The sequence below is a fragment of the Halteromyces radiatus genome (genome assembly GCF_025201355.1).
Source record: "Halteromyces radiatus strain CBS 162.75 chromosome Unknown BX664scaffold_5, whole genome shotgun sequence".
Lineage (NCBI taxonomy): Eukaryota > Fungi > Mucoromycota > Mucoromycetes > Mucorales > Cunninghamellaceae > Halteromyces > Halteromyces radiatus.
The window spans coordinates 1851946-1875817 of record NW_026251691.1 but is presented as its reverse complement, the minus strand read 5'-3'; the positions used below and the strand labels follow the sequence as shown (position 1 = coordinate 1875817).

The 23872-nt window shown below is 33.6% G+C and overlaps 11 protein-coding genes across 11 annotated transcripts; 4 read left to right on the top strand and 7 right to left on the bottom strand.

Moving 5' to 3' along the window:
- Nucleotides 1-19: 19 nt before the first annotated feature.
- On the bottom strand, nt 20-1271 carry BX664DRAFT_360202 (3-hydroxyacyl-CoA dehydrogenase). Its single transcript, XM_051548144.1, has 3 exons — nt 554-1271; nt 317-458; nt 20-256 (listed from the first exon to the last, which is right to left on the bottom strand). Exons 1-3 carry the CDS (start codon nt 1225-1227, stop codon nt 95-97), a joined length of 978 nt encoding a protein of 325 aa, XP_051399358.1. The 5' UTR covers nt 1228-1271; the 3' UTR covers nt 20-94.
- A 311-nt stretch (nt 1272-1582) lies between these two features.
- On the top strand, nt 1583-7800 carry BX664DRAFT_299548 (male sterility protein-domain-containing protein). Its single transcript, XM_051542308.1, has 15 exons — nt 1583-2256; nt 2311-2517; nt 2634-2823; nt 2902-3092; nt 3157-4545; nt 4641-4691; nt 4792-4917; nt 4984-5113; nt 5192-5969; nt 6078-6223; nt 6293-6364; nt 6419-6576; nt 6645-6797; nt 6858-7358; nt 7440-7800. Exons 1-15 carry the CDS (start codon nt 1777-1779, stop codon nt 7752-7754), a joined length of 4887 nt encoding a protein of 1628 aa, XP_051399357.1. The 5' UTR covers nt 1583-1776; the 3' UTR covers nt 7755-7800.
- Nucleotides 7801-8111: 311 nt separating this feature from the next.
- On the top strand, nt 8112-8570 carry BX664DRAFT_360200 (uncharacterized protein). The gene is made up of 2 exons (XM_051548143.1): nt 8112-8293; nt 8348-8570. Exons 1-2 carry the CDS (start codon nt 8135-8137, stop codon nt 8447-8449), a joined length of 261 nt encoding a protein of 86 aa, XP_051399356.1. The 5' UTR covers nt 8112-8134; the 3' UTR covers nt 8450-8570.
- Nucleotides 8571-9308: 738 nt separating this feature from the next.
- BX664DRAFT_336530 (60S ribosomal protein L18-A) lies at nt 9309-10285 on the bottom strand (the record flags this gene model as incomplete). The annotated part of the gene is made up of 3 exons (XM_051546097.1): nt 10250-10285; nt 9830-9916; nt 9309-9776 (listed from the first exon to the last, which is right to left on the bottom strand). The coding sequence occupies exons 1-3, from the start codon at nt 10250-10252 to the stop codon at nt 9309-9311; spliced, it is 558 nt and encodes a 185-aa protein (XP_051399355.1). The 5' UTR covers nt 10253-10285.
- A 178-nt stretch (nt 10286-10463) lies between these two features.
- On the bottom strand, nt 10464-11870 carry BX664DRAFT_336527 (uncharacterized protein). Its single transcript, XM_051546096.1, has 7 exons — nt 11785-11870; nt 11678-11724; nt 11568-11605; nt 11406-11512; nt 11169-11305; nt 10954-11116; nt 10464-10899 (listed from the first exon to the last, which is right to left on the bottom strand). Exons 1-7 carry the CDS (start codon nt 11820-11822, stop codon nt 10515-10517), a joined length of 915 nt encoding a protein of 304 aa, XP_051399354.1. The 5' UTR covers nt 11823-11870; the 3' UTR covers nt 10464-10514.
- A 270-nt stretch (nt 11871-12140) lies between these two features.
- On the bottom strand, nt 12141-12554 carry BX664DRAFT_315862 (uncharacterized protein; the record flags this gene model as incomplete). Its single annotated transcript, XM_051542694.1, has 1 exon — nt 12141-12554. One exon carries the CDS (start codon nt 12552-12554, stop codon nt 12141-12143), a length of 414 nt encoding a protein of 137 aa, XP_051399353.1.
- An 859-nt stretch (nt 12555-13413) lies between these two features.
- On the bottom strand, nt 13414-14209 carry BX664DRAFT_237062 (HSF-type DNA-binding-domain-containing protein; the record flags this gene model as incomplete). Its single annotated transcript, XM_051540188.1, has 3 exons — nt 13414-13517; nt 13600-13952; nt 14061-14209. Coding segments are annotated over 3 exons (606 nt in total), but the record flags the coding sequence as incomplete, so codon positions are not given.
- Nucleotides 14210-16429: 2220 nt separating this feature from the next.
- On the bottom strand, nt 16430-19113 carry BX664DRAFT_336524 (SDA1-domain-containing protein). The gene is made up of 5 exons (XM_051546095.1): nt 18733-19113; nt 18408-18656; nt 18204-18336; nt 17670-18133; nt 16430-17600 (listed from the first exon to the last, which is right to left on the bottom strand). Exons 1-5 carry the CDS (start codon nt 19083-19085, stop codon nt 16580-16582), a joined length of 2220 nt encoding a protein of 739 aa, XP_051399351.1. The 5' UTR covers nt 19086-19113; the 3' UTR covers nt 16430-16579.
- Nucleotides 19114-19234: 121 nt separating this feature from the next.
- Nucleotides 19235-20789, bottom strand: BX664DRAFT_299534 (queuine tRNA-ribosyltransferase). The gene is made up of 4 exons (XM_051542307.1): nt 20513-20789; nt 19933-20426; nt 19721-19856; nt 19235-19637 (listed from the first exon to the last, which is right to left on the bottom strand). The coding sequence occupies exons 1-4, from the start codon at nt 20711-20713 to the stop codon at nt 19284-19286; spliced, it is 1185 nt and encodes a 394-aa protein (XP_051399350.1). The 5' UTR covers nt 20714-20789; the 3' UTR covers nt 19235-19283.
- A 90-nt stretch (nt 20790-20879) lies between these two features.
- On the top strand, nt 20880-21988 carry BX664DRAFT_336521 (Fcf1-domain-containing protein). Its single transcript, XM_051546094.1, has 6 exons — nt 20880-20954; nt 21028-21095; nt 21167-21232; nt 21295-21443; nt 21501-21573; nt 21624-21988. The coding sequence occupies exons 1-6, from the start codon at nt 20952-20954 to the stop codon at nt 21850-21852; spliced, it is 588 nt and encodes a 195-aa protein (XP_051399349.1). The 5' UTR covers nt 20880-20951; the 3' UTR covers nt 21853-21988.
- A 113-nt stretch (nt 21989-22101) lies between these two features.
- Nucleotides 22102-23545, top strand: BX664DRAFT_336518 (uncharacterized protein). The gene is made up of 6 exons (XM_051546093.1): nt 22102-22166; nt 22230-22345; nt 22416-22477; nt 22537-22711; nt 22778-22880; nt 22934-23545. The coding sequence occupies exons 1-6, from the start codon at nt 22106-22108 to the stop codon at nt 23185-23187; spliced, it is 771 nt and encodes a 256-aa protein (XP_051399348.1). The 5' UTR covers nt 22102-22105; the 3' UTR covers nt 23188-23545.
- Nucleotides 23546-23872: the final 327 nt, after the last annotated feature.

The window sequence follows — 23872 nt, the reverse complement described above, 5'->3', positions numbered from 1 at the left end:
ACAAAAAAAAAAAAAAAAAGAATCTGAAACAACAGGTACAACGTTTTTATTCCAATTTGTCATCTAAGAAAAAAAAATCTAACTAAATCTAAACCTATTTCTTGTAATCATAAAAACCTTTTCCAGACTTTCGACCAAGATGACCTTCCTTCACCAAATCATCCAATGACTTGGAAGGTTGAACCAAAGCAGGTTCGATTTTTCCTTCCTTTGCCCATCCATCCACAATAAATTTCATTGTATCCAATCCAACAAACTATTTTAATAAAATCAAGTTAGTTCATCATCTTTTTTTTCTTCTTCTTTTATTACTTACATCAGCGAGTTCAAATGGACCCATGGGCATACCGGCACCCAATTTCATGGCAGTATCAATATCCTTGATGCTTGCTTCCTTACGATCTAGTACACGGAAGGCTTCAAACATATAAGGCACCAAAAGACGGTTGACGATAAAACTATATTCAAAAAAAAAAGAAAAAGAAAATTCAACATGTTAACTTCATAACAGAGTCTGTTATCCATCCTTTTTTTTTCTCTTTTAAAACTTTACCCAGGAGTATCCTTGCAAGAAACAGGAGTTTTGCCCACCTTGGTTGTAAAGTCTTGTAAAGATTGGAATACTTCATCAGAGACAGTATCAGTACGAACGATTTCCACCAGTTTCATAGCAGGGACAGGGTTGAAGAAATGGAGACCAGCAAATTGTTGTTGACGTTCAGGAGAAGTGGATTCAGCAATAGCGGTGATGGGTAAAGAAGAGGTATTGGAGCAAAAAATAGAATGCTTGGGAGCCACTTTATCCAAAGTAGAGAACAATTTGCGTTTGATATCAATATTTTCTACAATAGCTTCGACCACCAGATCAGCATCATGAACAGCTTTTTCAGCTTGAGTGGAAGTAGTGATATTGGCAAGAACTTTATCAATGAATTGCTTTTGTTGTTGTTCATCTTCGGCAAACTTCTTGCGTGCCACGCGTTTCAAAGAAGAAGCAATGATGGATTGACCATTGGCAATAGCAGCATCAGAGGTATCGACCATGGTGACTTTGCAATTAGCTTGAGCGGCTACTTGAACTATGCCTGATCCCATAAGACCTGCACCTACGATAGTCACTGTATTGATATCCTTTAGTAAGTTGGTAGTGCTAGAGAAGTTGGCAGAAAGAGAAGGTTGTTTGGTAAGAACACGCTTGATAACACCAGTAGAAAGTATATGAGCCATAGTGAATGAGGATAAAAAGAAAAGAAGAAAGAAGAAAAAAAAAAAAAGAGGAAAGAAGAAGAGAGAGAGAGAGAAAAAAAAATATTATATAAACTATTTTATTTTTATTCATCATCACATGCGGGGGAGAAAATCTACCAAGACAGTGAGAGACAGAGAGTCGTCCAAAATAGGCAATTCAATCAATATGGCTTAATTCTTACTGGAAATCAAGTGATACAAAAAAAAAAAAAAAAAAAAAAAAAGGAAAAAAGCTTGGAGCATTCAGCTCAGCCCAGCCCAACCATGTTTTCAGTTCCCGGTGTCCCTTTTTTTTTCGTTTCTTTTTCTTTCTCTTGCTTTTACTTTTTTTTTTCTTTCTTTTTGCTCCTTCGTTTTTTTTTTTCTAATAAGGAATTTCCTTTTACTTTAGTTATTCTATTCTTGTGAAAATATAACTTCTTTATATTATCTCACGTGTTTATTACTGTATTACGAACTATCCCTGACCAACATCCTCCTTTTTTTTTTCTCTTTTATATTCTTGGTTGAAATAAAAAGAAAAAAGGGATGACACTTGTACCTACGATATCTATCACTACTCCAGATTTAGAAAGTAAGGATTTTATCATGAACAGCCCTTTATCACCTTCTGCTCCACAATCTCCAACAATATTTGACGTGGTGAAAAATATGGACGATATGCCAGAATTAGGCTCAGACGATGAACTTGCTCTGGATCAACCTATCATCACTGAAGAACCTCAAGAACTACAAGACCATGACCACCTTCATCGTGATACTCAACAACAAGAAGAAGAACAACAAAAGAATACAGTTATATCTCAAGACGTACGTCAATTTTATCACAATAAATCTATCCTTATTACGGGTGCAACTGGGTTTATTGGTAAAGCTGTATTTTGGAAATTATTACATTCTCTTCATGGTGATATCGATCGTATCTTTTTATTGATTCGTATGGGCCCTTCTCACCGTCGTCTGTCTAACCCTATTGTACGACTTCAAGAGGAAATTTTATCAAACAAGGTAAGTAGTATGTGATTGAATTTTATAGAAATGCTAATAAAAATCATTTTATAGGCATTCATCAGTTTACGACGACAAATGGGAACAACAGTATTTGATCAACTTATCCGGGAAAAAGTGGTACCAATCAATGGTGACTTTATGGAACATAATCTCGGTTTATCTACTAACGATCATACTATGCTTGTTAAACATGTTAATGTGATCTTACACTGTGCTGGAAATATGGATGGCAATGAACGTTTGGATATTTCCGTCAAGGTAATTGTTCTTTTCTTTTTTTTTTTTTAAAAAAAAAAATTGATGCAATGTGACGCTATTTGAAATCAAATCGATTGAACACAATTTTTTATTTTTATCTATTTATCTATGATTAGGTCAATGCTGCTGGAACAAATTCTTTAATCAATTTGGCAAATGAATGTGGGTTATTATCTTCTTTTGTTCATTTGTCTCCTTTGCAAATCTATGGATCTTCTGGTGTGGCATGCGATAGGGTTGGTATCTTACCTGAAGAATCATCGGTAGAAGATATCATTGATCATATCGTGGAATCAAATTTGGAAGGTAACAAATAGGCCGGGGAATCTATCAAAAAAGGGGAAAAAAGGTAAATTCATTCATTTCTATTTCTGTTATTCTTAGATCTACCTGTGATCATGAATCAAGTTAGGCCTTATTATCAAAATGTATATACTTTCTCTAAAGCTCTTGCTGAACAAGTCTTGGTTAGTGATGTACGAAAAAAGCAAATCACCAATTCTCAACAATTCCCTATTGGTATCATACGACTTGGTCATATTGGACCTAGTGTATCTGAACCTTTGAAAGGATGGGTAATGAAAAAAAAAAAAATAATGCAACAAGATAAATGATATTGACTCTTATTTCTTTCAATAGGCAGATGAAGTTAATGGTGCAAATGGTGTGATTTTATTGACTGGCCGTGGAACTAGAATTATTGATACTAATCATGGTGACATGACGGCAGATGTTATACCTGTTGATTTTGCAGTACGAACCATCATAGCATGTGCGGCTACTATGACACCTCCTCCAACTACATTTGTTTTACCTATGACTGATGATACCAAACCTGATACTACACCTGAAAGAACATCATCAACTCCTACCATTGGTAACAATAGAGACTCAACATCCTCCTATTCATCCACTGGAACAGCAGCAACATTAGCTACAGCGGCTACAGAACCAGCAAATGAAATATCAGGTCGACCTTCTCAATCATCATCGACAGGAACTTTATCCATGAACTATCACGCTGAAGATTGTTTTCCTTATATTTATCATGTCTCAGCTACTGGCATGCGTGCTATTACTTGGCGACTAGCCTATGAAGCGATGCGACATTATTGGACTCGAACAACAGGTATCAATCTCGCACCAGCCAACTCTTACTTCACAGCCAGTGCTCAAGGTTTATCTCGGGCACGCACAGTCATGAATTCTCTGCGATCAGCGGCTTCAGTGTATATTAGCAATACTACAACGACAAACACAGGAAACAATGGAGGTGGCGATTCAAATGGATGGCGTTCTGCAAGACCTTCTAGCAAGAGAAGTTCCCATCGGATGAGTAAATCTGTGGACAAGGCAGCAAGATTAGCACCGAATGTGATGCGTACCTATACTGCAATGAATCATTACAACAACAACAATTACAACAAGAAATCACAACAGGCCACATCATTATTATTATATCATGGTGGTCCATGGATAGCACAACTCAAACAACGATTACGAGAAGATACTGCCAGCGAGATATTTGATCCTTACATATTGGTACCGGAAGATGCAGATACTGTGTTTTGGATGAATTACTTTACAAACTCAAGTTATGGGATGCACTATTTTGTTGGAACAGAACCTAATGTACGATTACCTACCGCAGCTATAGGATGGAGTTGCGCTTTACAATTCCAAGGTGCAGGCAGCAACGACGCTCATGGAGTGATTGATCATCAAGTACGCAGTGAAATCTATTCTCCTGACCAGATGAATAAACGAACCTATCGAATGATGGAGCATCTCAAGCATTTATTGGTACAAGATGAAGCCGCAGCAACTCAGCAACAACAAAAAGATGAAGTTTGGCTTGTAGATGTGGATGATAGTTTGGAAGATTGGTCTCAGGATCAAACCGTGATCAATGCTGAACATGACAAACGACTTGTACTTGGAAAATGGAGAAAAAAGGTTGGAAGCAACGATGATGCTGTCAAGGTAGTTGTACTGAATGACAAACGAGTCAACCAAGCTATTCATCAGGTAGTTTTTTTTTTTGTTTTTTTTTTTTTTTTTTTTTGGGGGGGGGAATAATGATGATATTATTAACACCTTTTTTTTTTTTTCTTAATTCGTAGATCACGCAAAATGCTGGTGTTTCTAAGCAAACAGCCGTCAATGAAGCTATGGTAAGTCATGATATATATATATATATATATATATATATATATATATATATAGATCAATGATATACTCACGTAACACGTTATGTTTATTATTTTTATTTAGAAAATCCTTATTCGAATGAGTGAACGTACGCAATTGACTTTTGTCTGGTTTACCGGCTCCTTCCTCAAATCCTTCTTTGATCATATGTTTGAAAGTGTCCGAATCAGTGAAGAAAGCATCCGCTATGTAAGTTGATTGACTCCTATTATCTGTTTTGATTTTTTTTTTAAACTTTCTCTTTTGGTATTTTAGATTCGAGACTCTACTCTTGGTAAACGAGTTGTTTATGTTCCTGTATCAAAAAGTATTTTGGATCCATTATTGGTATGGTATATCTCTATTCGATATCATCTTCCTGTACCAGCTCTAGTATGTGATGAAGGTAATCTTTTTTTTTTTTTTTTTAGAAAAAAAAAAGAATAGAAATAGATATTCATCCATTTTTATTTCGTACGTATAGTGATGGCACAATTGGGTCCTATTTCTGATATCTATCGTTTGGCTGGGGCTTACTATGTGAAAAGGGATAAACATCAACGATCACCTCTCAACTCGGCAGTGACAGCAGCTTATACTCAAGTACTTTTACGTGAACATGGCGCACTATCGATGTGTCTTGAAAAATCAAGGTCTCGGACAGGAAAGTACCAAGAAGCATTTGATGATGAAATGATCGATATGGTGATGGAATCTACACTACAATCCAATCAATCGCGCACCTCTACAAGCACTGTATCCAAGGTTGCCAATTCTGATTTGACCAGTCCTCCTGAATCTCCTGCTTCCCCTGCTACGCCAACAAGTACAACAACAGGGATGGATGCTAGTACTACTGGAAGTACTCCTCGCAAGGCTCATCGTGATGTGATGATTGTTCCTATCAACATTTCTTATGAAATTGTACCTGAACTTGGATTCCTTATTGATCAAGTATTAGATCAACAACCAAAAGGTGTTTATATGGGAAACAGCAACAACAGTAGCAACAATAACAACAACAATACTCTCAGTAGCATGAGTGGAAATAATATGCCTTCTACAAGATCATCACCTCTTTTGGCCTCGCAAGCACCTTCTTCACCTTTACCCAATATGGTTCGACCTAGTCAAGCTATGGATAGACGCAATCGATTACTGGATGGCATCGATGCTCCTAAGAAATGTGGACGTGTTCATGTCGGCATTGGACAACTGATCAGTATACAAGATGTGGCTGCTGAATACAATAAATCTTCAAGGTATTATAAAAGATAAACTCACAACATAATAGAATGGAATATATATCTTTTTTTTTTTTTGAAGCCTTACTGATACTTATCTTAATTTTTTATTTTTTATATATATAGTGACAAATCAGATGAACAATCGAATCTTGCCAATATTATTGTCAAGCGTATTCAACATAGTCAACATGAAGCTTTAGTAGTGACTCCACTTTCTTTAGTGTGTGCGATTATTTTATATGGAAGAGCCACAGGTGGTGTCTGCTTAGGTAATGAAATGAAATGACAAAAAAAAAGAAAAGGTATCTGAGTGATATTTTTTTTTTATTTCATAATAGGCAAAATCAAAGAATTACTGGATTGGCTTCGAATAGAAATACTTGAAAGACAATATAAAATAGATTGGCAAGGTAAATAAATATTTTATTTGAAATGATGATGAAAACTTATTTTTTTATATCTAGATGGGGAAGACTTGGAAGCCATCATTTTTAGTGTATTCAAATTGATTAACGAACCCAAGAATCTTATCATTGAAGGCAAAGAAATGACGGATGATACCAATATCAAGGTGAATGATCATGCTGACAATATCATGACATTATCTTATTACTCCAATCAAGTAAGATCTTATTATATATATATATATATATAAAATCAATTTATTCATATCTTTATTTTTTATATTAGATTGTGGACATTTTCCTTTTGGATGCCTTTTTCAGTGTGATCTATTTATCCTTTTCTGAAGACACTGTTAGCGAAGATGAATTTATTGATCGATTCCGATTCCTTGTGCAATTACTTGAAAATGAATTTGTTTTGACTTGGGATGTTGACAAGGTAAGAGAGAGAGAGAAAGAAAGAAGGCTCACATTATTGATCTCCATTTGATATTATTAGCAATTCAAAACCATTATGAGCCGGTATGAAAAAGAAGGAGTGATACGAAAAAAGGAAAACAATCAACTTTCTCTAAAGGTGAATATGGAAACCAGTCATGTACGATATGAGCAACTGATATTTTTGGCATCCTTGATATATCCTACCATCGATACCTATTGGATTACATCATGCTCACTCTCAGCTTTGGAACGTGTGCCAACTTTACCACGTAGTATTGTACCATTGCTCAGTCAATGGATTGCTACTCATTTGATTGCAGGACGAAGGACAATTTATCGTGAAGTATTATCAACAGAATCAAGTCGGATGGCAGTGGATGTATTCATGGCTATGGGTTTTTTGACCGAATTTAAAGCAAAAGAAAAGTTATCACCTGATGCACAGATCTTATTGCATGAACTTAAGATTCCTACAACAGAAACTTTGATTGAACTTTGTGGTCAAAATAGTGATGGAGGTATGACACCAGTTTCACCTATTGATCCTGAAGGAATGATGGTAAGTTAAAAAAAAATATTGATGATTCTTTTTTTTTTATAATTTTTTTTATTTATTTATTTATATATATAAATTTTATAGAAGGCATTGATGGCACAAATTCAAATGAATCGAGCCAATTCTAATATGGCAGATCTTTGTCAACAAATTGATTCTTATCGATTAGGAGCAGCTTCTCAACGTGAAAGCTTCCAAAATGCTCAAGTTTTTCAAAAATGTTTGAAACAAATCAAAGGGATTTTACAAGTGGATGTTAGTTTTGCCAAGAAACAAAAGGTAGACTTGAATGATGCTGAAGATGGATTGGTTCAATTAGTTTATGCTCTTCGGGTGAATAGTACAACAAGTAATGATCGATCTACTCGAAGGATATCTGAAGCTTACAATTTAAAATAATAGTAGTTTGTATAGTTCAATAAATAAATATATATATATTCTTTTATCACTTTGACTCAAAAACATCATTTGAAAAAATATGTACAACGAATTTACCCGATAGGAAGGTTACACTTACCTTATATGCCGCCATTGTGTAACCAATCATCATCATCCATCAGCCCATTTCTTTCTTGTTTTATTCACCAGCTTAAAAGATATGGTTCACTGCAAAAAAACAAGAGTACGTGGCGACGGAGTTTACATCTTTTAAAAAAGGCAAGGGGGTGTGAATATAAAAAAGAACCGCCTTTTTCTTCTTTTTTCTCTTTTTTTTTTTTTTTTTTTTTTTTTTTTTTTCTCACACACATACATATACTCTCTCTCTCTCTCTCGATAAGATGCTTTCTCGATCTATTACTCGGTTCCGATCCAACATTGTCATGACTACCAAACGTTATGCTTCCAATGAATCTACTACCAGTGCTGGTGCCACTGCTTCTTCCAAGACTTTTAGTGATAAGGAAAAGGCTGCTGAAAACCAATGGGCCCGTGCTCACGTAAGTCAATAAAAGAGGAATGGAACCGTTATCTCATCTGTTTTATATATATAGGATAAAGAAAAGTTAAAGCTTCTTCGTGAAGAATTGAATAAGCAAAAGAAAGCTACTGAAGATCTCGAAAAGAAAGTGAATGAATTATCTGGCAAGCATTAGGGACCATGGTTTACACATAATAATTTTTATAGTTGTCTAGTATAGTTTTTATATTGTTTTTGTTTTTGTTGTTTTTAATCAAACTGATCTTTTGAAAATATAATATATATATTACTTATGACTTACGCGTCTTTGACTATATTATTATATCTTTTTTTGTTTTGTTTTATTTCTATCACCCTGTCAATTCCCAAGATTTTGGCTGAAAATAGCCTGAAACCTCATGGTTTTACCTTTTTTTTTTTTCTTGGATGTTCCATTGAATGTTTTTCCCCGCTCGTTCATTGTTGAGTACCAAATACGAAAATAATAGATATCCTCATAGGAAATCATCTTTATCATAGATATCATCATCAACATAGTCAGAGTACATTTTCATGACTTATTCCTCTTAGAATCCCACAGTTCGTTCCTCTTACCTAAAGATCACAACCAGCTTATCCAATCAGAATGTTGAAATATCTCTACACTTGCATACTTATGATTTACATAGGCATCTTTTACTTTCATTACTTTACTATGAAAGTTTTTTTTTTTTTTTTTTTTTTTTTTTTTTTAATTCGTGTCCTTAATCATCCGTCTATTTTTTCATACTCGGTTTCTATTGCTTGGAACGGTATCATTTATCCATCATCACCGTAAATCATCTATATTACTCTAGTAGGAATGTTCCTTTCAATCAAACATCACTGATCCATCATCACTCATCCTTTTCTATATATCGTGCTTAAAAAAAAAGTAAAAATAAAAGAATCCAACAAAAAGTTTATTGATTTGATAAAAAATGGGGGGATTGTGTAGCAAAATAAAAGAAGAAAGAAATTCATCATCTACTTTTCATATCATTTTGAAGATTTGCTTAAACCTTGAAACCACGAGAAGCACGCTTACCACGAGCCTTTTCAAACTTGCGACCCTTGGAACGGACATAAGGCTTCTTGTTCTTATGAGGACCAAAACCAAAGTGCTTGACGGCTTCACGAGAGTTCTTGGCACCACGGACAAGGACAGTGTTGGCACCAGTAGGAGCACGAAGAGCCAATTGATCCAAAGTCAAGATTTCACCACCAGCCTTCAAGATACGAGCCTTGGCAGTCTTGGTGACATGGAGAGCAGCAAGAGACAACTTGGGCAAATCCAAAAGACGAGAGTCATCAGTCACAGTACCAACAACAACAAAGGTCTTGTTGGCAACATCCTTCTTGGCAGCATACTTGGCCAAACGGGAAACAGTGACAGGAGGACGGTTGATACGAGACATAAAGAGACGCTTCAACACAACCTTGTTAAAGTTGGCATCGGTACGACGAGCGAGGAAACGATACAACTATTATATAAAAGATCAGTTATTTGATTCATTAATTAATTTTACTAACTCACCTTGACCAACAATTGCAAGTAGACATTGTTAGACTTGGGAGCAGTACGGTTGCTGTTCTTAACGTGATGCTTCTTGATGTCGATACCCTAAAAAAAGAAAAATCGTTGGTGAGTTTATTCGAATGTTTGGATCGTATGCCGTATTCTCCCTCTTTCCTTTTCATCGTCCTTTTATCAAAACACACACACACACACATATATATATATAGTCGTTCATCCTATTTGGTGAATGGTAAGTTTCTCCTCTTCCTTTATATATATATATATTTTCCAAGTTGAATATAAAAATTCATCCATCCAATCGTCCAGTTGTTCATTTCATCCATCCATCCATCCATCCATCCATCCATTCATATATCAACGAGGTATGTGTGTGTGTGTTTTGTTCTTTTCAATGAATGCATTTAACTATCTACATACCATGGCGGATTCAAGTGGGTGAGAAAAGAGAAGGTAATTGTAGATTTGGCCCACATCCTGCTTTTTGAAAAAAAAAAAAAAATTGGGCAAACCTGAGTGGACAATGAAATCACACCGGCCCGCATCAGTTCATTTTCCGCTTTTGACAATTGATTTTTTTTTATTGCATTAAAGAAGTGATATATACAAAAAAAAAAAAAAAAAAAAAAGAGAACAAAGATAAATATAACTACAACAGATAAATTAAAGTAGACAGTTCTATATTCTAGTGAATGATATGGGTATTTCCGAGTTTGTCAACAATCACTTGAGTATCTTGGTGTGCTTTGGACTTGTTATCATCATCTTCTTCTTCACTGTCATCTTCATCATCTTCATCTTCTTCACTGTCATCTTCATCTTCTTCGTCGTCGTCATCATCATCTTCATCAAACGCAGTGAATGCAGTTTGTCGATTGTTGTTTCGGAATAAGAGATCATCATCATCATTACTATCATCATCATCGTCCTCGTCATCATCTGTAGGAGGATACATGCTATCATCCTTTTCTTTTCGTCGTTCATCTTCTTCCAATGAAGCCAAATATTCATTTTGAACAGCCACTACTTCAGCCGAATCCTTACATTTTGCATATCGATTCAATAATCCCCTAAAAAAAAATAATATGTTCATTTCCCATTCATTTGTTTTACATTTCACTTACGCATTCACTTTATAAAAAGCATGACCCCATTTGAATTTAGACATTAATGCTTCTCCATGTTCAGGATACCCAGTAACATAGAAAATCGCAGCTAAAGCCTCAGCACAATTCAATTTCCAAGGTTTTCCATAATTAACAGGATTCGTTGCCACAAGATAAGGTACTTATAAAAAAAAATGTAAGTCATAATGAAAAAAAAAATGGAATACACTTACATAGTCGATCAGTAGGACCCTTGATCTTGGTAAATGGTACTTCATCTATCCTTGCCCAAGAACAATCTACAACACCAGCACCATATTGTTCAACAATAGATCGATCAGCTGGTGATACCGCCTTCTCTCCAACAGGACTAACAAATAAATAAATAAATATATAAATATATAAACAGTACAATATATATATGTACTCCAATCCATTCCTTTTTTTTTATTTTTATTTTCTGTTTATACCTTGCCACAATACCTCGAAATCGTTGAGTCAATTTCAAAGTTTTCAACATATCACATCTTGCTAATTTGACACCAGAACATCTTTTTGGATCACAATGCTTGAAATCCTATTATGAAAAGAAATCAATCATATGTTCCGAGTTTTCTTTATGCCTACTTTACCCACATAACAACTGGCATAGGAATGGTTGATTCGGATGCTAACAAAAAAAAAAAAAAAAAAAAAGAAACCTTAGTGACATGAAAAAGACATTAGGAAATGTTCCATATACCTTGTTCATTGTTTGCACCATATCTTTCAAAACGAGAATTTGTTTTCCTAATAAAAAAAAAAAAGAAACTATGAGATGGAAGAATGATATCTATAATGAATACATACGTCTTTCCTCGAGTGTCGGTATATTGCTTTCTACCCATTTTTTTTTTTTTTTGAAATAGATAAAAAGGAAAAAGACAAAAATGAACCCAGACAGAAAAGAAAGAGAGAGAGAGAGAGAGACGTGGCTTATCATATTACATTTATTTTTTTTTCGGTGGTTCAAAGAAAAGAAGTAAGTAAAAAAAAGACCTAAAAAAGGGAAAGAAAGGCATGTAGGATGATGAATGGTAAAGAAGTAAAAAAAAAAAAAAGATATATGCATAGAGAAAAAAAACCATCATAAAAAAGGGAATCATCTTATATATATATATAATAATATGTACAACTATAAAGGGTAAAAAGATACTGAAATAGGTTTAGGTCATGATATCAGATAACCATTGATGAAATGACCGACGATGTTGTTTCTTAATCATCCATTGTCGTACTTTGGTTCGGATGCCTTCTTTTGAAGTAATGTTATCATCTGCTAATTCCATGGCTAATTGAGAATCATCCCATCTTTGGTTTGATTCCTTTAACAAGGTGGATCCAGTCGATGCAGACCTTTGAGGAAGAGTGGTGGTGATCGAACGATGCACAGAAATGGAATGAGGTCGTTTCTCCAATCGCAATGATGAATAATAAGGGCTTGTAGAAGAAGTAGGGGAGGTTGAATACATACTGGAGTCACAACTAGTGGTTGTAGATATAGATAAACTGGGTAGATGATTACTTTTTGTACTTAGTTCACTGTTTTGACGAGAAAATGAAGGTGATGATGATTTCATGATGATTTATCTAGTTTTGAAAAAAGAAAGAAAGAAAAAAGAAAGAAGAAAGAAGAAAGTTTTATTTATTTTATTGAATCTGTAACCTTAATTTTTTTTTAATATACAACAATTATTCACGTAACCCACGCTTTTTATAAAACAGCCATCCATGAGATCCACGTGCTTTGGGAAAATAGGTGTAACTTGACAATGGGGACCTTGCTTTTTTATGATACCACGTTGTCATTCCATCTCAGCCATCCTTACTTGTGCATTGAACATTCGATATTCTCTTCCTTTCAGGGGGGATTACGTTCAACGTAATATATTACGTTTCACTACCATTAACAACAAAAAAAGAAAAAATAAGATCAAATCTGGATTTTTTTTATTTTATATAGTACAAAACATGAATATAAATATATATATATATATAAATGATGATAAAAAAAAAGAATATATATATGAAAACAGACCAGCCATAATCAATCAATGCATAAAAATGGGATAGACAAATAATCTAATGAGATAAAGGATCATGAGGATTGATAAAATCAAATGCTTCATTGGAATGAGATGATAAACTAGGATGTAATGAATGATGATTAAAATGAGAATGGACTGGACTTGTTCCCATAGAAGTTGTTACAGGTACAGCACTTGCAGATAAATGTCGTCGATGTTGATGATGATGATGTGGTTGTTGATGATATGCACTTGCAGTTTCTAAATCATCTTCTGAAATCATTGTACTTGCACCTGGACTAGGTGGTAAATAACTGTTCAATGTATGTGGTGATCGAGAACCCAATGATGTTGGTGTAATAGGTGTATCATGTATATTCAGCATTCCATTATTGTTGCCTGTTGTAGATTGACTAGGTTGATGTGATGTAACGAATATAGATGGTGTTTGTTTTTCAGTTTTGACTACATTACTGACATGAAATGATTCCATATTCAATTCTGGAGGTAATTGTCCTAGATTATATCAAAAAAAAAAAAAGATGAATCCATCAACATAAAGATAAATAATCTACCTTCTTTTTTTTTTTTTTTTTACCATTGTTTTGGTGACAAATATACTGCATCATGTTACGTAGTAAATGATCTTGAGATTCTTGTTTCCTTCTTGTATCATTGAGTTCCTTCACCACATGATTAAAGTTTTCAAACAAGCTTGAGAGTTGTTGCATCATATCAGATTGAGAAGTTTGAATCATGTCCATATGTGCTTGAATATCACCATTCGCCAAACGTTGTTGATTGTCAGATGTTTCCATGGTTTTTCGTTTGATATCATCCAATAATTCAGGTCTTCCACGTAAAAACTTTTGATGAGAGAACTCCCAAATCTGATTCTCGGCTAGTGTACGATGACCTCTTGGTGACTTGTTCACTTTGTGGAATCCATACCTATGGAATATATTAGTAAACAGTTAAGGTTCATTCTCCGTAACGTAGTTCTATTGCATAAGTCTTTGCCTATTAACCGACCCATTTTTTCTTTTTTTTTTTACTTACATATTCAATTGACGGACAAAACTTGAAAAGTTATTATGTTTAAAATGTTTGGGTAAGACATCACGAGAGAATTCCATAATATTACATACAATAAAAGAAGATCCTGTATAACTCCAAGAGATCAAATGTTGATACTGATTGTCTAAAACTGTGTTATATAACTTGTGAACAAAAGTATTTGCATTAGTTGTTTTTACTGGTGGCGTTTGAACAGTCAAATGGTGATTTGGTTGAGAATAATAAGAGTTTGCTGATGAGGGAGGAGGAGAAGAAGTGGCTGAAGAGAGTGAAGTTTGTGATGATTCAAATAATACATAACCATTACTACCAGTAGATGTATTTGAAGATGTACGACGGTGGTGCATAATAAAGAAGATATAATTCAGTAAAAAAAAAGATAATAACTGAAAGAAAAAAAGGGGGAAAAGAAAAAAAAAAAAGGGCATAAAAATAAAAAAAAAAATTGTAACTTAAAAAAGGGAATTGGACAGTTCCGAAAATATAGAAACTTGAGAAAATCGGTTAATGAAACTATTATCAGATGGATTGAAACACCGGCTAATGGATGCCATTAATGTTACTCGTGATAACAAGTGGGGCAGTATGAAAAGCAATCAATAGCCACTCATGGCCACAACGTGCCGAAATCAATGACCAATCATTCCTCTTACCTGATTTTTCTTTTTTTTTTTGTTTATTTTAGCTTGGACCCCGTTTTTGCGTTACCCAATCTTATCCGTTTGTTAACCTGGAACAATTCAAATCATTTTCTTTTTTTTTATTTTATTATTTTCTTTTTTCACATGATTCATCCTTTTCAATGCATCATTGAAAATGATTGATTATTTAGTATTGATCTCCGATGACTTCTTTTTTGACTTTTCTATAGTTATAAATTAAAAAATTAAAAAAAAAAGATATCCTCCATTTTACTCTTAGATATTGATTGATATTCTTTTTTTGAACTATATAACTTGATACATGATCCCATGCGCTATTTGGCAACTTCAAATAATTCTTAAACACATCGAATAGAAAGAGATAAAAAAAAAAAAAAAAAGAAACAGACCATGTCATCACTGCATACAAAAAAAAAACTCAGTACATCCGCTGAGTTGAAAGTAGAACCTTAAGACCCTTAAATGACTATATCGAACTATGCAATTGAAAAATTTGATCGAGTGTAGACATCATATACAATCTTTGTTTTGTCTTCTGATGTATGCTGAAGCTTCACATAGATATAGATAATGTATTATTGAGAAAATTTTACCCATTGTGTAAATAATGATGATTAGATTCAAACATCTAGAATGCCAGTGATAACTACCTAAAATGGAACATGGAAAGGTGCGGATTAATTTTTTTTTTTTTGAAAAAGGAAAAAAAAATAAATAGGTATGTAGTCCGATAATCAAATGGAGCGTTTCATCATAGTTATCAATTGTCTGACAAATATTCTTTGGATAATGATTTCTTATGCTGATAACAAGTGATGATGTAATATAAAAAAAACAAATATATATTTTTCTTATGATATGCTACAGTGTGATTGCAGGAACAAAAAAGACAAGCAATAGTTTACAATAGTGTACAAAATAAAAATTGCACTACTGTATCCATATAAGATCATACCTATACAATACAGATTCTAAATAATTGGATTATATCAAAGTTAACAACGAAGGATTTTACGTATGCCATCTTTTTTTTTTTTTTTTTTTTTAGAGTTGAAGCCATGAACCTAATAAGGAAATTCTGTTCATTGATAGGCGTTGGACGGACATGCTCTCGGCAGTACCACAACTCCTTTTTTTTTTTTTTTTTTTGGTATTTATTGCGCATTAGATGGAAAGGTAGCCAATAAACTGAGGCTAAATGATGTTAGACTACATTTTTAAGAATCAATGGTGATAATTTTATTGGATGATGATCATTATGGACGACCCAATTGACATTTTATTTTTTTTTAATTTACTCTATAAATTGGGAGGCAAGGTACAAATGACTATTAAGAAAAATGCAAGAGAATGATTTTATCTATGTAGGTACTAATTACTAGTAAGAAAAATGCAAGAGAATGATTTTATCTATGTTCAGTCCAAATTTGGCGCGATGATGATGACTTTTTGGGTGAATTACAAAATTGTAAGAAGACATTGTCTACCTCATATAAAGTTACAGTGATAAATGATTACAGTAGTTGAACCAGTAAATGGAAAAACATAATATTCTGTCAAATGAAAGTCTGATGACAAACTCTTTTTATGATTATTGGGATGTTGAATGTATCAACGATTCTATGGTGTTGATATCAATGAGGGACAAATCCAATAGGTGGAAAAAAAAGGTATTATTTTATTTTCAGTGGAAATAATAAACAAAAAAGAGTTAAATCAATAATAATAATAATAATAAAAAACAGGATGAATAACTAAATGCTTAATAACACATGGATGAAGATTGCTAAAACTATATGAATATATGTATATATGTAAACAAAAAAAAAAAAGAAGAAACTAATGTTTTCTTTTCTTTTGCTTGGTGATGGCAGCCCGTAAAGATTTTTGTTTGTCGAATAAACTACGTTTGGATTTCCATAAAACCGAGTTCTTTTGTGAGACCATTTGGAAGTTCTTGTTGCGAGCCTTTTCCCGATTGGTCGTACTACCGCGATCCTTGTTACCCTTCTTTGATCCAAACTTTTCACGACCTTCACGTCCTTCTTGAATAGATGCCATACGTGCTTCGTAATCTTGCTTCATCTTCTTGCGAGGACCCAAAATAGCATATTCATCCACTTGACCATCATCCTTTTCATCAGTCGCAGCAGATCGTTTCTTGGTGGTTGTGGTGCCATCTTCTTTAGCTTGGCGTAATTCTTCCAATTTGGCGAAATCTGCAGGTGTAAGAATACGAGTGGTGGCCATCTTGAGAACAGCTTCTTGCTTCTTTTGTTGTTCTGCACGACGAATTTCCATTTCTTCCACCAATTTCTTTTGTTGTTCTTCTGTCAGAGGTTCGTCCTTTTCTAGATCTTGTAATTTACGTAATTGTCGTTTGCCGATACGTCGTTTTGGTTTGCCATCTTCTTCAGCGGTCGGTTTTTCCTTGTCGTCTTCATCACCCATATCGATATCGAACTCATCTTCATTGTCGCTGGGAACATTGATCCATCCATCGCTGTCATCACTATCACTGTCTTCATCCACTTCCCATTCATCCCAACCATCATCTTCTTTTTCTTCGGCAGCATTTTCATCCAAGAGTTCCACACCTTGAAGACCGACAAGACCATCGCTTGTTTCACCATAGTGTACTACCTTGACTGAACCATCTTTGAGTCGTACAGTAGCTGATTTACCTCGATCTTTCTTCATGAGCATTTCAGGATTGATCTCACGGAACAACGTGATCAATGATCTAGCGGCCATCATCACACTCTTTTCACGGTGATTCTTGTATTGTGTTAAATCTTGAAGTAAGGCTGTATCAATTGCTAAAGGTTGACGAGAACAAATTTCACGAATACCATTGATACTAAAATGAATGATTATCAAAAAAAAAAGGTTAGATGATAACATGTTTTTCAATGTTCCTTTTTCTTACCCAACAGCCATGACTTCATTCGAAGTACGATCAGTGACAAAATTGTTAGCAATGGCTTTCAAAACAGGTTCTAGAACATCAGGTGGTACCAAAGAGTGAGTTGCTTGTGCAGTACAAACCAATACCATAGTAACATCACGTTGCGAAGGTTGTAAATACTTGATCAATAGTGGATAAAAGCCAAGAATGGTCAATTGATGGATACCAATCACTCGAGATACCAAATTCATTTTCATTATCCTGACTTCCCAACGATCTTCCTTTGATGCCAAACGAGAATATAACTTTTCTGCAAAACCTTGAGGATCATTCAATAGATGAAGAGCTGAAAAGTTGAATGATTCTGCCTTTTGACTTTTTCCCTTTCTCTTGATCTTCTTTTTTGCTAAATCAATCTTGCGAGCCTTGGCCTTGGTTTTCTTGGTATGTACTTGAGCCATTTGCATTTTCTTCAAATCCGCTTCCTATTTATGATTCCATAAAATCGAACCATTAGTCTAATGTTATACTATGACTTCTTTTACAAACGCCTACATCATCATCATCATCTTCAGATTCTTCTTTGTCTTCATTGGTGTTCAGGAAAAACTTGACAGCTGTAACAGAGATCTTTGTGACAGGAGAGAAACAAGCTTCAGCAATCACATTGACAGTCTTTGAATCATTCCTATGTAAAAAAAAAAAAAAAAAAAGTAGATGAATATCATGTTTATATATCTATATATACTAGGATCTTACCAAATGTTTTTTTGATAAAGATCAACACAAATGTCCACACTCTTCTTAGCAGCTACAGCATTTTCGTCACTACTTCCAGTTTTGGCAGATTCCAGAATGGTAAACATAAATGATTGAAGAGTCTTGTTCAATTTATTGTTTTTGGCTTTGGCGTTGGCATTCTTGATATCGGTAACAATATGGTTGTATAATAGTTCACGCAAAGCCTTATCTTTACACTTGAATAAAGTAAAGAAAAGAGGTAAAAGTCTATCAATATTAAAAGAAAAATAAAAGATGAGTCAACTGTATATCAAGATCTTTCAAAAAAAGAAAAAAAATTTACTTTGTATTATCCAGAACATTTCTGTTCCGTAAAAGAATAAGAGCTTGTACCAAACTTCGACGTAATTCAGGATTTAGTACCAAACAATGTTCTTGAAGTAAATCGACAATGTGTTGAGGGAATTGAGCAGTTTCTTTGGGATAACAAACAGATACTTGACTAATAAAGGTGATCAGTTCTGCAAGTTCTTTAGCATCTTCATCGGGTTTCATGACAAAGATGGATAACGTCGATTGGAAATGACGATATTGTTGTAAGAATTCGGCTTCATATGATTTTGGATCTCGTTTGATCAAATTTTGTAGTTGAGGTAAATGTGTTGGTAACAAGGCAGCTCTATTGCGTTTCCCCATGATGACTATTATATACCAAAGAGGAAAGACGGAAAGGTGGAAAAAGAAAAAAAAAAGATTAAAAAAAAAAGTTCATGCTGCTTTAAGGAACCAAGCCATCAGGCACCCGCTGTCACAAACAAAAATTGACCAATCAAATGTATTCTAATGCATACAACAGGATATTTCTTTTTTTTTTATTTAAAATATCTAAAAAATCTAAAGTAAAAGATCAATACCAACACTCTTAAGAGCAGCGACAGCCCATGTAGGATATTTACTCTTGTCACCAAAATAACTAGCAAAGAATTTCTTGACATGAGCAGGGAATTCGTCCTTTTGAATTGCCTCCCGCATCCCATTCATTAACCGTAATTGGAAGGCTACATTATGCACAGATACCAAATGACAACCAACCGTCTCTTTACTTGCCGTTAGTAAGTGGATATAAGATCTTGTATAATTCTTGCATGTTGTACAGTCGCAACCTTCTTCTATAGGACCAAAATCAGTTGCATATTTTCCAGATTTCAATGAGACAATACCATTCATTGTCAGTGCATTCCCAAAACGCTACAAAAAAAAAAAAAAAAAAAATAGAAATATAAACAATATGAATAAGAAAGAAAAAAAAAGAAGGAAATATCATTACTTACAGCAGTTCGAGTAGGATAAACACAATCAAACATATCAACACCTAAAGCTACACAAACCACCAAATCTTCAGCATAACCAACACCCATACAATAAATTGGTTTGTTCTTTGGTAATAGATCTGTACATAAAGATACACTATAATAAAGGGATATGAGAAATCACAAGTTTTTTTTTTTCTTATGAAAACCTCTTTTAAAAAGGAAGTACTTACATTTGCCAGAATTCATTTTTTTCTTCACCACCACTTAAACCACCTACAGCATATCCAGGAGTATCCCGTTTCACCATTTCTTCTACACATTTTCTTCGTAAATCCTTATTCAATCCACCTTGAATAATAGCAAACAAATTTTGATCATGAGGTCGTTCATGAGCTTTAATACATCGATCCAGCCAGCGAATAGACCGCCACATTGCTTCTTCCACTCTTGGTCCAGTTGTCAAAGAAGAAATAACATCATCCAATTGCATCATAATATCAGCACCAATGGAATTTTGTAAAGCCATGGAATGTTCAGGTGTCAACATCATTAACGAACCATCATGAGGAGATGCAAACTGGACACCTTTTTCTGTGATTTCCGCCAACTTGAGTAATGATACCATTTGGAAACCTCCACTATCTGTCAATAAATTACCATTCCATTGTTGAAATACATGTGATCCACCAGCTAAATCTAATGTTTCCTTGCCAGGTTTCAAGCCCTATTTTTTTTTTTTTTTTTTTTTTTTGGTATGGTCCTGTTAGATACAATATATTAACTTCTTTTTTTTTTTTTTTAGTTAGTTACCAAATGATAGGTATTATTTAACATGATTTGACAGTTCATATCCTTTAGTTGTTGAGGAGTGATGCCCTTCAAAGTACCTTGAGTCCCTACTGGCATAAATACAGGAGTATTGACAGGTCCATGAGGTAAAGTCAGAAGAGAAGCTCTTGCTTTGGTTGTAGAGCAAGTAGCCACCGTTTCAAATGTCAGTGCACTTTTCATTATAGGAGATAGTTTTCGTAATGAAGACGACAGTGTGATGATATTATGATAAAAAGAAGAAAAAAAAAGGAACAAAAGAGGGAAAGAGGTTGACAAGAAAAAAAAAAAAAAAAAAAAAAAAACTTGGATTTTTTTCAACTCAGCCACCAATCTTTTTGTCTTTTTTTTTTTTTTTTCTTATGTTGTTGATTTTTTTCTTTTCTTTCTCTCATTACTGCAAACCTTATAAAACAGATCAATGGTAATAAGCATCATATACCATATTAATCCAATTCTTACCTATCACTATTCTTTTTATATATATATATATGTAGGGTAAAGCAAGAACTACAAGAAAGTTTGCTCAAGTCAAACGTATGATCAGTACTAAGGATGCAAGATTGTAAGTATATATATTAAATGATCTTGAAAATGAAAAGATTAAACAAAGTTTTTCTTTAATGTGTTGAATAGGAAGGAAAATAAGGAAAAGTTAAAGAAGAAAGAAGAAGATAAGGAAAAGGCTATTGTTCGTAACATGTAAGTAAAATCATTGTGGTGGAATAGAGTTCACTTTTAACTTTTTTTTTTTTTCTGTATAGTCCTCAAGTAGCATCGTCCATGTTCTTCCAGTATAATTCTGCTCTTGGTCCTCCTTACCATATTCTTGTCGATACCAATTTTATCAACTTTTCTATTCAAAATAAACTTGAACTTGTCAAGTCCATGATGGATTGTCTTTATGCTAAATGTAAGTTGAAATATTTTAAAATAGGTGTGCTTATATATTTTTTATATTGTATTCTAGCCATTCCTTGTATTACTGATTGTGTCTTGGCTGAATTGGAAAAACTTGGTCCAAAATATAGAATTGCTTTGAAGTAAGTAAACATGATAGAAAATATGATATATATTAAACTATTCTTCATAGGATTGCTCGGGATCCTCGATTTGAACGATTACCATGCTCACACAAGGGTACTTATGCGGATGATTGTCTTGTTCAACGAATTATGCAACACAAATGTTACATTGTCGCCACTTGTGATCGTGATTTGAAGCGTCGTATTCGTAAAGTTCCTGGAATTCCCATCATGTATATCTCCAACCGAAAATATGTTATTGAACGCTTACCAGAATTGGGTACCAACACTTTTTAGTCTATCCTTTTTATTATAGTTTTTAGATTCCTCTACTCTTTTTTTTTTATTTTATTATTTTTTTATCCCTTTGAATATTTGTACATAGAATAGATCATCATCATAAAATCAAATAAAGTCATCGTATTACGTATTATCCTTCATTTTTGGGATTGACACTGACGACAGTTGCCTTTTTCAATCCAAACTCAGATCACACATAAAAAAACGAGTTTGTTTCTCTTTTTTTTTTTTTTTATTCCATCGTATCTCAATGTCAAATAATAATAATAACGACTCTACTATGAAAACAGCATTAGTTTTAGGAGCAACAGGTAAATTTTATTTATTTATTATTATAATATCATAACTCTATTATTTTTATCTTTACTGAATAGGCGCGGTTGGTAAGCAATTACTCAAAGATCTATTGAAGAATGGACCTTATGCAAAGGTGGTGACAGTAGGAAGACGTAATGTTGAATTGGATAATACTGTTCCTCAAGATAAATTGGTAAAAAAAAAAAAATAGAAGAAGAAATAATACATCATTATAATTCATTTATGATCTTTATTTTGTTTAGGTACAAAACACGGTCAATTTCGATAACCTTGAAGCTTCTCGTCAAGTGTTTCGGGATGTAGAGTAAGTAAAACAAAAAGAATGATGATGATCCTCTTTCTCATCCAATCGATAATAAATAGTGATGTCTATTGTTGTCTTGGTACGACTCGGAAGGATGCCGGTTCAGCTGAACAGTTTCGAAAGATAGATCAAGATTATGTTGTAAATTCTGCAAAGATGATCGTTGAGGAAAATCCAACAAAGACTACTACAACCTTCAAAAGTCCTGTTCACTTTTTATATTGCTCATCAATGGTATGTATAAATTGAATGCAATTCATTATCAATTTATTTATATTTTTCATTTATTGATTTATGTAGGGGGCCAATAAGGATTCATATTTATTGTATCCTCAAAGCAAAGGTCAAACGGAAGATCGAATCAGTCGTGCTGGATTTGAAAAGGTGTCCATCTTTAGACCAGGTAAGAGAAAATTTTTTTTATATATATTTTTATTAATCATCATCATCATATAGGTGCTCTTGAAACGGTAGAACCACGTCCTCAATATAGACCTGCAGAAGCTTTTATTGGTAGTTTCTTCTTCAAAGTCAATTCTATGTTGAATTTACACATGGGAATCTCTGTATTGGATGTGGGTCGATCTATGCGATTAGCGGCTACTTCACCATCATCTGTGCCTGCTAATGTCAAGTCAACTACGAAAATTATCGATGGAACAAATGTGAATATATTTACAAACAAGGATATGGATAATATGAAAGTTTAGTTAAATAAACGAATTTTTTTTTTTTTTTTGGTGATTTTGGCTTATATTGTGGTGATGATTCATTGTGTAACAATAAATACTAACCTTAAAACGCTATTACCAACAAACGAGTTGACAATGACGACAAGCATTGGCTCTGTTTAGTTACTCCAAATCTAGTATGTGTAACCTTAACTCCTTTGTTTCTCCTTTGTTCCTTGAAAAGTAAAGTTTTTTTTTTTTTTTACAAGGTTATCTTTTTATTTGTCCAACTGTAATATTTATTAAACTTTTTATATTATTTGTTTTTTTTTGTCTTTCTTTTTCTCATCTTTTTTTTTTCTCTTCTCTGATCATCACCTTTTTTTTTATTTTTTTTAAATAATAATATAGTGATGTTATCAACGTCTACCAATAATCTCATTTCACCTCATACTTGTATAGGTTGTTCTGGTCCAATCAATGGGGGATCAGTGATTTCGTTTGGAGAAGCGCTATTTCATTTAAATTGGTAGGAGATATATACTAAAAATGTTATAAATTGATCTTTTATTTTTTTTTTCATATAGTTTTTCATGTGCTAAATGTCATCAACAAATGGATTGTGAATCAAATTTATTATTATTAACAGATGGTCGACCTGTTTGTGAAGATTGTTCTTATATTTGTAATAAATGTGGTCTCAGTATTGGAGAAGAGGCAATCA

Bases quoted from the DNA above. Each gene is read 5' to 3' on its own strand.
- BX664DRAFT_336524 (XM_051546095.1), bottom strand. From the start codon at position 19,085: ATGGGGAAACGCAATAGAGCTGCCTTGTTACCAACACATTTACCTCAA. The intron at 18,134-18,203 runs GTAGGCGTTTGT...AATCATAAATAG, and splicing joins CTGAAGATGATGATGATGAT to GAAGCGGATTTGAAGAAAAT. The intron at 17,601-17,669 runs GTAAGAAAAAGG...CATTCATTTTAG, and splicing joins AATGAAGTCATGGCTGTTGG to TATCAATGGTATTCGTGAAA.
- BX664DRAFT_299548 (XM_051542308.1), top strand. From the start codon at position 1,777: ATGACACTTGTACCTACGATATCTATCACTACTCCAGATTTAGAAAGT. The intron at 4,546-4,640 runs GTAGTTTTTTTT...CTTAATTCGTAG, and splicing joins TCAACCAAGCTATTCATCAG to ATCACGCAAAATGCTGGTGT. The intron at 4,692-4,791 runs GTAAGTCATGAT...ATTTTTATTTAG, and splicing joins CAGCCGTCAATGAAGCTATG to AAAATCCTTATTCGAATGAG.
- BX664DRAFT_336521 (XM_051546094.1), top strand. The intron at 21,096-21,166 runs GTAAGTATATAT...TGTGTTGAATAG, and splicing joins AGTACTAAGGATGCAAGATT to GAAGGAAAATAAGGAAAAGT. The intron at 21,233-21,294 runs GTAAGTAAAATC...TTTTCTGTATAG, and splicing joins AAGGCTATTGTTCGTAACAT to TCCTCAAGTAGCATCGTCCA.
- BX664DRAFT_299534 (XM_051542307.1), bottom strand. From the start codon at position 20,713: ATGAAAAGTGCACTGACATTTGAAACGGTGGCTACTTGCTCTACAACC. The intron at 20,427-20,512 runs GTAACTAACTAA...AAAAAAAAATAG, and splicing joins TAAATAATACCTATCATTTG to GGCTTGAAACCTGGCAAGGA. The intron at 19,857-19,932 runs GTAAGTACTTCC...CCTTTATTATAG, and splicing joins AAAAATGAATTCTGGCAAAT to TGTATCTTTATGTACAGATC.
- BX664DRAFT_336518 (XM_051546093.1), top strand. From the start codon at position 22,106: ATGTCAAATAATAATAATAACGACTCTACTATGAAAACAGCATTAGTT. The intron at 22,167-22,229 runs GTAAATTTTATT...TTTACTGAATAG, and splicing joins ATTAGTTTTAGGAGCAACAG to GCGCGGTTGGTAAGCAATTA. The intron at 22,346-22,415 runs GTAAAAAAAAAA...TATTTTGTTTAG, and splicing joins CTGTTCCTCAAGATAAATTG to GTACAAAACACGGTCAATTT.
- BX664DRAFT_336527 (XM_051546096.1), bottom strand. From the start codon at position 11,822: ATGGGTAGAAAGCAATATACCGACACTCGAGGAAAGAC. The intron at 11,606-11,677 runs GTATATGGAACA...TTTTTTTGTTAG, and splicing joins TGGTGCAAACAATGAACAAG to CATCCGAATCAACCATTCCT. The intron at 10,900-10,953 runs GTAAGTGAAATG...ATTTTTTTTTAG, and splicing joins GCTTTTTATAAAGTGAATGC to GGGATTATTGAATCGATATG.
- BX664DRAFT_360200 (XM_051548143.1), top strand. From the start codon at position 8,135: ATGCTTTCTCGATCTATTACTCGGTTCCGATCCAACATTGTCATGACT. The intron at 8,294-8,347 runs GTAAGTCAATAA...TTATATATATAG, and splicing joins ACCAATGGGCCCGTGCTCAC to GATAAAGAAAAGTTAAAGCT.
- BX664DRAFT_360202 (XM_051548144.1), bottom strand. From the start codon at position 1,227: ATGGCTCATATACTTTCTACTGGTGTTATCAAGCGTGTTCTTACCAAA. The intron at 459-553 runs GTAAAGTTTTAA...TTTTGAATATAG, and splicing joins TCTTGCAAGGATACTCCTGG to TTTTATCGTCAACCGTCTTT. The intron at 257-316 runs GTAAGTAATAAA...TTATTAAAATAG, and splicing joins GTCCATTTGAACTCGCTGAT to TTTGTTGGATTGGATACAAT.